The following is a 14,236-nucleotide window of genomic DNA, read 5'->3' on the forward strand; positions in this document are numbered from 1 at the left end:
GCCCTATTTTTGCACAACTACACCGCACAGGCAAGTCGCTGCCGTCTAGCATTACCTGCCTGTGTGACTGAAGATAATTTAAAATTTCTTTTCCAATCCCGCTGCTGGGATAAAATCATGATTTGTTTTTTAATGTCCGTTTAATACTGTGATAATATTCTCTGCTTAGGAGCGAACATAATTTACACAAATTTATATTAATAGACAATTTTTGGTTACACTTTCAAATACACTTGGATCAGTAAGTTAGTAGCTTAATGGATAGATATGAGGATTTTTTTCAGTTAGATGTTAATGTTCATTATCGATTTATTACCATAGTATATGTGTGACATTACATCGAATTATCGCAAATATGTGGCATCGGACGAGTGTCGTAAGAGTTCAGTGACGTGATCGATGAGCTCCGGAGTGTCGGCTGCCTGGCCTGGACTGCACAATCGCGTAATGATCACTGTTGTCTGATACTGATCTCGCAGAGTGGATCGTCGATGATGGGTATCTGGAGCCGTATTGGCTGCCATGCCAACTTCTGTAAGGATCATAATCTTCCACAACTGATGGATCTTTCTCTAGGACCTGAAAACATTAAAGTTTTTTTTTATTATAATAATCATTGGTTTATTATTGAGTTGCGCACAATTTTTAAATAAAAAATAAAATAATCACGATTTTCGCCCACTATAAACTTAAAAAATTATGAAGAAAAATCTGGATGAATATGTAAAAGTCATTTAAGTGAAAAAATATAATTTTACTCGTGAGAAAAATACGACATTCAAAGTTTTCTTTTTTTATGGCAAAACTCGTGAGGTTTTATCATAATTTTAAGGTTATATTAAATCTTGAACATGATAATAATATGCTACATTTAAAAATAAACAAAACTTTCTCCAGTTTTCAAAATTAATATTGTTGTCTTGATCATTCATTTATTTATTCATTGTTGGTGCAAACAACATGACAAAAATGTGAGTTTCTTATTATTTTAAACTTACATACAACATACAAAGTGGATACTTATTTCACATAATTTATTAATTAACTATTTAATTATTCTATTTGATTATTTAGATTCGCTGATAGATTACTATGTAAAGTATATACATAATTTGAAAACACTTTAGAGATATAACTACATACTAAATATTGGTCCTCTGGATGAGTCAGATATGAAATATGCTTTCTCTAGACTATATCCAAAATCCTCAGTAGGTCCAGATGGCATTCCTCCATGGCTATTGAAAGGATGCAAAAAACTTTTAAGCGATCCTTTGTTGTATATTTTCAATCTATGTTTAAGTAAATCTACCTTCCCTGAATGTTGGAGCTTAACTCGTATACGACCGGTGTATAAAAATGGCTCGGTATCTGAAATAACTAACTTCCGACCAGTGGCTGTTCTCTCTGCACCGGTCAAACTATTTGAATCCATTTTACATAAATATATATATAAACATGTGGATGGTCAGCTGACTGACGCTCAACATGATTTTCGATCTACTCGATCAACAGTTACCAACCTCATAGAGTACACTGAATACATATCTCGTTCACTAGACATACATTGTCAAGTTGATGCAATTTATACGGATATGTCAAAGGCTTTCGATCGAGTTGATCATGATATTCTTTTAACTAAACTGAGTGCAGTAGGCGGATCTATTAATTTTATAAATTTTTTCAAATCTTATTTTTCGCATCGTTGTCAATATGTCGAGTACGCTGGGTGTTCATCTGAAGTCTTTCAAACTCTTTCAGGTGTTCCCCAAGGATCAAATCTTGGACCAATTATGTTCCTCATATTTGTCAATGATATAGTTAAAGCCATGGATGGAGTAGAATTTTTACTTTTTGCGGATGATTTGAAATTATATGCACCAATTTGCAATGAGTTGGACTGTTGCATATTACAGCAAAATCTCTGTTCAATTGAAAGTTTGTCAAAAAAGAATAAATTAGAATTTAATACTGACAAATGCTTTTGTATTACTTTTTCTAGGTCAAGAACCCCGATTAAATATAATTATATTATGTCAAAAAATTCTTTAAAACGTCAATCTGAGGCAAAAGATCTTGGGATAATTTTTGATTCTTCATTATCCTTTCACGCGCATATAACTTCCACGGCTCTACGTGCGAGTAAGCTTCTAGGATTCATCATGCGACAATCCAAACCATTCAAGAATCCTAATGTATTACGTACACTCTACGTCTCATTAGTGCGTAGCATTCTTGAATATGGGTCGATTATCTGGTGTCCTTATGAGGTTTCCTATAAGCTTATTTTAGAACGCGTCCAGAAAATATTTCTTCGATGTCTTTATTTTAAAACATTTAACTATTTTCCTTTCGATAATTAGTCAGATGATTATTTTCCGACTGCCTTTTTACAAGGCATGCTTACTTTTCACTCTCTTGAATCTCGTCGGTCTCTTCTGCTGTTGAAACACTTTTGCCTGTTATCGCGAGGGATGATTTCCAATCCTGGTGTCCTAATGAATTTGAATTTCCATGCGCCTGTCAATTACCTACGTGGTCGCAGCCATGATTTATTCTGGATCGGAACCGTTTCCTCGTGTCAAGCCTATCAGGCACCATTAGCTAGGAGTGCAAGACTAGTAAATGCGCTCCCTAAAGACATAGACATTTTCAGTGATGTACTTTGCATTTTGTTTTTGAAACTGTATTTTTCTGTATAAAATTGTATGTTTTTCGTTCTCAAAAATTATATTTTTCTGTATTAAATTGTACTTAAGTATGTTTTGATTTTTTTTTTGTTATTATTATTGTTATTATGTATATATTTCTTTTTCTATATTCTCTTCTCTCTTTTGAGGGTAATGTTTGACTTATATTGTAAATCTCATGTTGTGTACGTCTTGAATTTAGATTTGTTATGTCCACAATATTTTGTATTCTTAAATAAATAAATATTAGGTACATCTGACATGTTTCCAAATTATGTATATTCAATAAAGTATGTTACACTAATCTTGTGAATTAATCGATCTACAAAAAGAATCATTAGACCACAGTAATAGCAGCAGTACTTAATATTTATTAGTTTTTAATTTGTAGCAGTGGAACAAATGCGTCTAGTTATATGAAATCATTCTCAAAATACTAATTCAACCAATGACATTATTAATGGACGACGCACTCAATACAGTAGCTAGCAAGTAAATTCGCGCATTCGCATGTATAGGTAGACGTCACGCAATTTCCATTATGCGAGATCACGCATCGGGAATTTATAGCAATATGACCTTTATTGTAATGGCGTTAGAGCAGTGTTTCTAATATCAATGTTCATTTGAGCGAACCCGTTCGAACCAAACCATTCGGCAGACCCAACAAAAAGCATCAGGAATTTATAGCATTATCACCTTTATTGTAATGGCGTTAGAACAGTTTATGCCATTCGGCAGACCCGACAATAAAGTGAGTCATTTTTTTTTCCAGATGATTCGTCCATATTAATGTCATTGAATTTAACCGACAAATCTTACTAAATGATTATTGAATGTAGGCATCTACAAGCTAATTCCATTCATCTCAGTTGTGTGGCTGAATTGTCACGTACTTCCACAAAACTGAACCATCTAGATCTATCTATCAAACATTTAGTACCGGTTGAGTACTACTAAATGGCCTGTCTCTTCTTCGAGCTGTGTGTTATACCCAGTTACATAATAAGTATAACAATTTCCATTATACTTTGTTATATTTTTCTTATGTTGCCTTTACGCGTTATACCTACATACCATGCACTTTTTTACTATGATGTACTGCTCAAAGTTTCTGGACCCCTTATTTACAGACTGTCTATGTTTTGCATGCGTGTATCGTTACAGGGAGTACCTACTTACCCAGTAGTTGAATAGGTACTCCGTTTTATTATTGTTATATGACTGAATAAATTAAAAGTTAAATTACCTCAGTTCTTGCACAAGAGCAAGTCATAGCAGAGCACAGGAAACAATTGATGATGAGCATAATAAGGAACATCACTCCTAAAGCAATTGCCAGATAGAGAAGCCATGCAGGATGAACTGATCCTTCTGCACAGAGTTCTTCCACTCCTAGAAAGATACAAGATTTTTGCTTAAATACATATTATTGTAACTGACAATATTTAATGTGCACTCGAAATGCATGAATATTATTGCATATTTTTTTAAAAATTAATGACATTCAGTAGGTTTAGTATATAACTACAGCCCACCGTGGAAACCTTTCACATATAACATTGATTTTCAGCATTGTCGTTTCTTCTTGTTGACAATTATATGCATTCTCACTTCTCAGGAGTCGGGAGGTCTTTTCTCTTTTAAACTTAGCCATCGGATTCAACTGTCCAGGAGAGACGTTATTTTTCTGGATTGTAATCTTGAGGCATACCGATGACAATAATATGTCATCTACCGTGTATTATATTATTATATTATATTATCTTCTCTCTCGCTATGGACTTTTATAAATTTGACAATATCTAATTCATTACGAATCATCCCGCACTATACACTAGATTTTTACAAATTGGATAAGAATTTTTACTAATAAAAGTTTATTAATAACTGAGGATGTTGATAGATTTTGAATTTAAGCTTCTATTGAGTTGAGTTTCCATGCGTTGCGATAAACGTTTCACCTTTTGGCATCATCAAGCAGTATCCACACTCACATATGGCAAATACACAACTGACAAAGAATATACAGTATATATTTCCAAACATTTAAAAAAAACCCATAACTCTAGATTTACATTGAGATTTGATATATACATACTCGGAATTTCACCCGGATCTAAAACGAAGACATTGGTTGATGCTGAGACTGACCCATCTTCTCCAGGAATTGATCCTGAGCTTGCAGTTGAGCAGTCGACTGCTACACAACCACCTGAAAATAATAATTATATGTTATATTATGGTTGCCACAAAAGAGGAGATTAAAATAATATTACTAGTCAAATTATAAAATACGTAGTATTGTATCGGAAAAGTCGTAATTTTTAACAACATTCCTCATTTATACATTCCTAAATTTTATGAAAATTACATATCATTATACAATAGATTTTACAAAAATACCTACAAGAAAACATCTACGATACCCAGCGGGAGTCAAACTTCGCATCCCTCGATTTGCGCCAATATGCTTAACCAATTGGGCACTTGCGTCATACTCAACATAATAATAAATACTATTTTAATGTGTGTATATTTTACCTTTACAAATCGCCACATCGCATTGGAAGTTTAACTGTGCGGAGTCCGAATACCGGAATATAGAAGAGATTGCTGCATCAGCCCGACCAGCACTTGCGTCGTATTTGAATGCAGATATTAAAGGATTGTGTGAAGATGTAACAGGGCATCTGAAAATAATCATAATTATAATTAAAATTAATATATGTAGGTATAATTAGATCATGGGCTGATTCCTAAATCGGCCATAAAATTGAATTATTTGATATTAATGAAAGTTTGTTGTTTCCATTTCAGTAGGTACAAAAGTATCACTAGTTTTTAAACACCTATACTTTTCCATTAATTTTATTTAATTTTATTTCTCCCTAAATTGAGGAGCAAACATTCAAAAAGTGATTTGTCACACATTTTGAAAAATGCCGTTTATTGTCAATTCTGATAGTCCATATTTAAATCTATGAAAGGAAACCAGAATCAGTGTTCAAAGAACCTTTTATCCTATAAAAAAATATAATGCCTTGATTTTCATTCAAATAGTGTTTTGCCCACAAGTTTCATGCAAATCGTGTTTTGTCCAAATTTCAAATCAAAAAATGAAACACTTCCGCGAATTTTGGATTATACAAAATACCAGGTTTAAAATTCTTTCCTTAAACAGTTTTATAATAAAAAAAAACATTTTGAGTACAATATGTTTTTCTTGATTATCTCAGCTCAACATCTGTGTGACAAATCACGTTTTGAATGTTTGCTCCTCAATTATCTCTGGCAATATTAATAATTTAAAGTTAAACTTTCATAAAAAGGCGCCATTTAAATATCTCAGTGCAATTAATCGAATTTCGAATATCGAATTTGGCGACAAAATGAAACAAAAAAACAGATGTTTTCATAATATGCTTACCCTCGTTCGTCAATCAAAAGATCGCTCGAATTTCGTTTGCTGAATACAAAACAAGACTTCACTCGAATGCCGTGGGTACCTGAAATCGAGAAAATATCATTCAACATTTTTTTTACTACTGATATAAAATACTATTCCTATTATGAATACAATAAAATTATTATAACTTATCTTGTGCTACCAAACATAAAATAAATCATTTTAAAACAAGCAAACAATAATCTGAGTAGTTCTATTATTAATATTGATTATCTGAGATATATTATAGATATATAGATATAGATAGACAATATATTCTGAGATGTTTTGTTAATTATAAGTACAACAATATTATGCAGCAATCATCGTTAAAGAAATAAACCACTTTCTTTACGTCAATATTAAAATAATATAATAGTTTGCATCAGACACAATGATTGGTAAGCATACTATTATTAAATCTATGGGGAAAAATACAAAATTGGGGTACTTGTTATAAAAAGGTTGAGAAAACGTTTCACTTTAAATACTATATAACCTAACACTATGAACCTGTGATATAATATTCATTTTCATGAAAATGCAGGCAGTGTAATTAAATATAACTGTACTTTAATTATTTCTTAATTAAATAGTAACATATACCATAACAAAAAAATATGTCAAACAAAATGTTCGATAAAATGAGGAAGTTATGGTAAAAAAACAAATAACCTTCAACAAGAAAAATCAAGGAGACTGTTCACATTTAACCATACCTAATCTAACCTTACTTAACTTTAGAAATGATCATTTAAATAGACAAATATTGTTACCATCTGGTTTACTAAGATCTGCTCTCAAGATATATGAGTTTCCATATACGGCTTCTGATATTCTACGGCCATTTTCATTCACAATTTTCAGGGATACTAAGGATGTCTCGTTCCTGAAAAATGAACAAAAAATAAATTTATTTGTGGTAATACACCTTTACTAAAGATTAACTGGATATTTTTAAGAAAATATAATGTGCATTAATTTTATTTTTAACTATTTATTACGATACAATTTAAAGCAGTAACACAATAGTTATATTCATACATAATACGTGTAACTTTTCTTCTTTTTATTGGATATGAGTTTATAGTTTGCACTTGCAAATTCAACTTCTGAGTCTCATTCGATGGAAAACCATAACACTCAGTAATTTGTATAGTATAATAATACAATTGCATGACACGAAAATTCAAAATTATACTTTACCTGGAATTGCGAAACCCAGCTTTACCGCAGGTTATGACGTAGAACTTATCATCAGCCAGTTCCAGCGTTCGATGAACTCGAACTGCTAATGGAACTGATCGCTCTTCAGTTTTCTGCAAATAGAAAAATATATATTATTAGCAACGCAATAATTGGTATTAATGATCTTCGGTTTAAAAATAACTGGAATACGAAGACTGCTGAATGAAAAATGTCGTATTCGAATGCAATCCTATTGAGCTATTTCCTGCCCTAGCGTGTAACGTAAAGGTTCACTCGATAATTGCTCTTCTCCAACAGGAAAATACACAGAAATATAAGATAATCGTTTGTAAAAGAATTGTATAGATTTATAAAATATAGGAATATATCTTGTTTCATTAAAATGTGATGTTGTGAAATAATATGTCGACTTCCTTGACATGCTTTATTAATTTATGGAAATGAATTACATATTCAAGACAATGTTATATTTATAATAATCGATCTTTTTATTCAATATAAACGTCTTAAAATAAAATAAAAATTATGTTGGTTTCGAGACAAATATAAATGTTTGTTAATTATATTAATAAAAATTATATTGTACCTATTTCTATAGAGCCCATAGTGAAGTAGTGATAGAACGATCACCTGCAAACCCGTTAAACGTGTGTTGGAGCTTATACTATATACAGAGCAAGAACCCAATTGGTTAAATGCATAGCTAACAAATGTTGTCTTTCGGTGTATTAATTCAAAATTGAATAAGTACTCCACTTTGATAGATGGCAATTTAGCGATTTTTAGAATATTATTTATTAATACATTAACTCTTTATCTTCTTAATATGAAATTCATTAACGTATATCTCGGAATCTAAAGTTGAGAATTAAAACAATTCAACTATTATTCGATAATTAACAATAGGAAAATAAATTAAAATAATTTCACCTCTTAATTATATTATGATAGTTAGGTTAATTAATACTGGGTAATTATTTAGTATGGAAAGAAGTATATCATTAAACCCACATTAACTGCTTATATTGCTGCAGGTATTTATTAATTTAATAATTAGGAGAACACAAATTATGGCCTATTAAGTAGAAGTGAATAGTATACCTACGTATTAAATATATGAATGACCCAATCACATTGTTATATAATTTTCAAATGATGTCTTAATAATTGGTATTTTTAGTAAAGTTGCTATAAAACGACATCTACCTATCATTATAATTGTACTGTTTTTCATCACTTCTAAAAATATTCTGTCACATAAAAACAATTATTTCTCGTGCCTGTCTTGGTATAAGTTCTCTGTAATGCCCCGATTGTGATGGGGTATTCATTGTAAAACTGTAAATATACTATAGACTTTTCACACAGAGACGCAGCGTTTACGCTCACAGGCGCAGCATTTACACCCCTACTATATGCGCACTTAAGTACGTGCGCTTCTGCACAGGTCCGTTTCTAAGTTGTTTAACTATAGCCTGAATCTAATGAAAAACATCGTCGCTAAAAATCACAGAGACAGATTTGCAATTCATACCTGTCGAGAATAGTGGTAGACAGAAAAAAAATGAAAAAAATCATCGCCGACGCCTGATAATATAAATAAGAACTTTGTAATTCTAAATTATATTATTTTCCCACAAAATATTTTTTTATGTAGACTTAAAAATGGTATAAATGCGAAGTCATGCATCCTTACTTAAAATATTTTTGAACTCTTTCTATTAAATAAATACGAGTACATATTTTTTAAAGAAACCACAACCGCGTCTAATGATAATTTTATTTCAGACCATAACATAGTATAAGATACTATGTATACAGACAACCCATAGATAATTGTACAAAAATAAACATTTCGTGTCTTGGAAATCGATGAATAGACAGGCCGTAGCATCAGTATCTCGCATTAACACAAATAAAAGAATCCCAAGGAGTGTTCAGAATACAAATTAGTGAGATGCTCATACAAAGTAGTAAAAAAAGAGACTTAAGTATTTAGGTAAATATTCTGACTAACTCGTGAGGTCACTGCTAATGACGTGTTCCGACATTTTTATATAGACGATTTCTACCATTAATGGTAATATTTTTAAAATAATTTTTATAATCAACTGAATTCTATTATTATTCTTGGTTAGTATAAATGTGTTTCGTAATAGTTTAATAATTGCATTAGTAGATAGCTCTTCGGTTGCCATGTCGATAGTTTTAATATTAATGGTTTGACAATCGAGCTGTCAACTAAAATCAAGATTGCAAAATGTTATTTAATCATCTAATGTCTACTATTATTTTGTCCTTTTTTATATCTGGTCCGAATTTGTCATTTTTATAGCTGACTAGAAAAAAATCGGTTCAGAATATTATGTAGAACCTAACTGGTACAAAAAAGACATAAAACTATCCTAAGACAGAAATCGATTTAATAGTAACGTATTCTTTACAAATTATATAAATTATATTAAATTCTACAGACCGGTTTATGAGTTGATAGCCTATCTGTAGAATATAATAAGTATTTGTTTTAATATATTCTACTCCATGCATGCTAACTCCAATAATAAATCTAATTATTTAGCACACTATTTAAGTGTCTCCTAGAATGGTGTCAGATTCCTGTGACAGTACAGGCGACTCATTTAAGTGTTGGTATCGCTTCATTTAATTTAATGATACTAACACCGTTCCAAAGTGATTTCGTCGTGGCCGCAATGTGAAATGAATCTGTCCTACCTGTACTCTTCATTGTTTATTGAAAAATATGTAATTTACTGAAAATTAACATTTTATAATATTTTAACTAATCAATACTTAAAATATTGAAAAAAAACAGTTTCACCATTTTTTTAATATTTTTTATCATTAAAATTAAGTTTGTTAAATTTTATTTAATTTTAAAGTATTGATTGTTCTAAAATAAACCAATTTATTCATACATAATCAAACTTAGGTATTGTCACAATGAATTTAGCATAAAGAGCCGTCCACATAATATCACGTCACACGATTTTGGCTATTTCAACCCCCATCGTCACATTACGTCACATAACTTTTTACCTCCCTGTCTATATTACGTCATATTTTGACACCCCCCCCCCCTAAATGTTGATTTTGTTTAAGTATATGTACCCTTAAATCCCTTTTTTCTAAGCCCTCCCCCCTCTAGAGCATGACGTAATATGTGGACGGTCCCTAATGTAAAAATCTATTTTCGGTACTTATTTAGATATGAGTATACATATAAGCATACGTATAAGGTAATATACCCGAGTTAAAAACACTTTCATAAACAATTGCATCTTTCGTAATTTTGTAACTAGATGCCCTAGTAGCGCCATATAAATATATTTCATCAGTAATGTTTTAATTGAGTGTTACAATCAATTAAAATATACTTTTATAAAAAAAAAATGGTCCGGAAACAGCAAAAATACCTACATAATTACAAGAGGTGTTGCGCAACATGTTTTTCCCGGCTAATTTTACAACTTCGACTATCAAAACTCATAACGCAATTATTTATTATTGTCTTGATATGCATCTCGGTTGCAAAACTAAACAAGCGCGGGCCATGAATGAAGAACAATGATCATCACCACGATCTGCGCATGCGCGTCTTTTTCCGCGGGAAACTATGATTTTTAAGTTTGCAACATGTCTGCAAGGGCACGAATTACAAAAGTGTTGAGTAATTTTGACTTTGCAGCACATTGACCGTATTGTGTGATGATAACAGGAGATACGATTTCTTCCCGCACTGTACTAAATCATCAACCTTCTTCTTATAACATAATACATTGAGTTCTAAAAACTCTCATTATAATTAATATCAACTAGCTGTGCGATACTGCTCTTTATAAGATAAAAATAAATGTGGCGTGGTGTGATACTTGCTATTAGAGAGAAAAATAAAATAAATACCTAAGTAAAAATGTAATAGTTCATTAAAAGGGTTATTAAGGGGCTTATTATGAGATTTTTAACGACAGATGGATGCCACTTTTTTATCCTATAAGATCCATTCTCTCACTTGAAACATACATTGAAAACAGTAAATAAATTTACAAGGCCCGGGATTCTAACTCGAGATCCATGACACAGTATGCGGGACGTTATCACTAGGGCCCGGATTTATATGCTAGTGCATGTTTTGTTAGGGTGTATGCACAGCTATGAGAGTTGCACAGAAATCTGTTTTGAAAGACACAGAATCCAAAAATAAAATTTTACTGTGCATATAAATGCATATTTGAGACGTTAGAGCATATTTGAGACATAAGTGCATATTTCATAAATAAATGCATATTTTAGAGCTTTTGAATGTATAATTTTAGTTTTTTAAATTATTTTATCGAAATATAACTAAGTTAGGAAGAAAGATAGTTTAGATGCACTTGCATTTTTAATACCATCTTCGAGCTGTGGATTTATCAGTGGAAAAAGTGAAGTCAACTCGGGCACTATTATTTAAAGTTTGTCCAAGTGGACGTTGAGAGGTAGTTTTCTGCATATAAACAAAATACTGACAGATACCTATGCGGCAAAATTTAATGCCAGAGCATAATATTGAAAAAAGTAATGTATTTTTTTCTCTGGCAAAAAACAGAAAATAGTATTTAGGAATAGTTAAGTGTGTCGTTTTTGTTTTTTAAGTTATGTTTGGTTTACATTGCATTTATTATTCAATTATTTGTAGGTACTTGTGAAGAAACTATTTTGAAAATTGTAATTGATTAACTTTATTATATTCTTTGTTTGTGTTTTTTGTTCTGATATCGTATTATGTTGAAAAATTATTAACTAGTTATTCGATTTTTTGTCAGTAATATTGGGTAAAGTGGGTATTTACAATTTTTTCCCACAAAAGATGTTAATTTTTAACTGCATATTTCTTCGATTTTAGTGCATATTTTATTGATGTTAAGTGCATACGTGCATGCATATAACCATGTTTTTTGTTGCATACAAATCCGGGCCCTAGTTATCACTGATCACTCATTTTTTCACAGGCGCTAGTATCATACATCAACGAATATGTTTAATATTCTTCCAGCTGATGTTTCATACTGTGGTTTTCCTATAAACCACTGAAGTAAGTTTCAGTTTGAAAGACTTCGACTAAGTGGTAACGTGACAAGTTAGTTGCAGTCAATTCAGTAACTTTTTAAATGTAAGAACATATTATTTTTCTACCAAACAACTAAATAAATAATCGTGTTGATGACAAATGTGCACTATTTTTTAAATCCTCATCACCCACCTCCTTTCAAAAGTACCACTAACCAACTGTAATAATAATAATAATAATATAACATGTTACCCTTAGCAGAGCATTCAATTAACCGGGGTAAATGCCACCCGGTTAGCGGTTTTTTACGAATAACTAACGTATTTCATATTTTGTATGTAGATGGGAATTTAAGATATTCCAATTGGACACAAAAAACGTTTTATTAGTGGCCAGTGTACTAGACCAGCTCTCAGCAATTAGGATTATCAGTCAATTAATAGGGTAGCAAGAAAATTTAGATGGTAATATTTTATTTTCTGCCATGCCGAACAGCATGATGTGTATTTTTACATAATTTTATTTTTCATTTTTACAAACACCTACTAAGAATTTGCCGGTTAACCGTGTAAAATTACACTATTTTCGGTTAGTTGTAAAACGCGCGGCTACCCTGTTAACCGGCTTCAGTTTAAAGCGATTTGGATACTCTAGTCGTCAGTGAAAAAAATATATAGATTCGCCATTCTTTACTAAACAATATTTTTGTGATGATTGTTTATTCATCACTAAATGAATCAATGCTTTATTATTAGAGAGATAAAGATTTAAACACATTTTATGGACCAAGTTCAGACCAGAGGATAAGCAAATCAAAACCAAATTAATGATAATATAAAGTCTGAAGGCTTAGAGAACTCTCTACTTATATTGATTTCATCATTTTATAATTTATTTCTAGGTACTAAAGTGTAATAACAATGATATAATATATTTCACACTTTCACTAACACACCAAAGTAAGTAGGTATCAACTTTGCGAGTTTTCTTAGATAAAAAAAACTTTCATTTAATTTAATATAATTAAGTGCTATCAGAGCGGATCCCTAATAAAAGAATATTTTCTTGGATATGGTTAATTTTCTGATAATAAGTTTTATTACAATGGGAATGTGGAAAGTAGACATTCAATGGAACAGTAATTTTGCAATGTTAGTTCAATTTTTTTCGTCAAACTCAATCCAAATGCTTTCCATCTGACACCCGCGACGTTAACATACCTTTTCTGACATATAAAACATAAAAATTTCCCTTAAAAGAGGTCATAATCTGGTCTATCACGAGGCCCTACGTTTTAATGTGAAACATCACCAATTGCTAATGCTTGGGAATGTCTTATGAGCAGTTATTCAAGACGGAGGTGGAGAATGGAGGAGAGGAGCAGGAAGAACAAAATAAAAAAAAACATCAATTAAACGCCAATATAAAACTGCCAAATGACCTAAGTGATAAAATCATCATGTCTGCAGTATGATACCGCATTATTTTTGAAAGCAATATATTTGGCTTTTGTCCTGACCAGGTTGAATTGTCCGATGGGTCTAACAGCTGGTTGCATCTATTTGAGCAGCTCTGTTTTTCTGTCCACATTTCAGGATATTCTCAAAGGGTACGGTATGCATCCTGTACTGCCACATGGACATGTTTGTCGTGTAACACGTCCACACTCATGGATCTTGCCAGTACCATGCTAGGAAAGCCACAGAGTAGTTGTGGTACATACGTAGTATAATGGGTTCACATATAATTGGCCATATTGACAATAATTAACTACAGACAGAAGTGGATATATGAAAATTCTAATGAATCCACAAAACACTT

At 31.5% G+C, this 14,236-nt stretch overlaps 1 protein-coding gene across 1 annotated transcript in view; it reads right to left on the bottom strand.

Annotated features, from left to right (window-relative positions):
* Positions 1–14,236, bottom strand: part of LOC147067849 (uncharacterized) — an 83,929-nt gene continuing 69,693 nt past the window's right edge. The window contains exons 4-10 of the mRNA XM_085952561.1: positions 7,345–7,457; positions 6,915–7,027; positions 6,121–6,199; positions 5,235–5,383; positions 4,792–4,905; positions 3,940–4,085; positions 1–579 (exon numbers count right to left, since the gene is read on the bottom strand). Of these exons, the coding sequence (XP_085808687.1) occupies positions 385–579; positions 3,940–4,085; positions 4,792–4,905; positions 5,235–5,383; positions 6,121–6,199; positions 6,915–7,027; positions 7,345–7,457 (909 nt within the window). The 3' untranslated portion in view covers positions 1–384. The remainder of the gene's footprint in view (positions 580–3,939; positions 4,086–4,791; positions 4,906–5,234; positions 5,384–6,120; positions 6,200–6,914; positions 7,028–7,344; positions 7,458–14,236) is intronic.

Source organism: Rhyacophila brunnea, unplaced genomic scaffold, assembly GCF_057557595.1.
Source record: "Rhyacophila brunnea isolate RB1 unplaced genomic scaffold, BYU_Rbru_1.0 scaffold_3, whole genome shotgun sequence".
Lineage (NCBI taxonomy): Eukaryota > Metazoa > Arthropoda > Insecta > Trichoptera > Rhyacophilidae > Rhyacophila > Rhyacophila brunnea.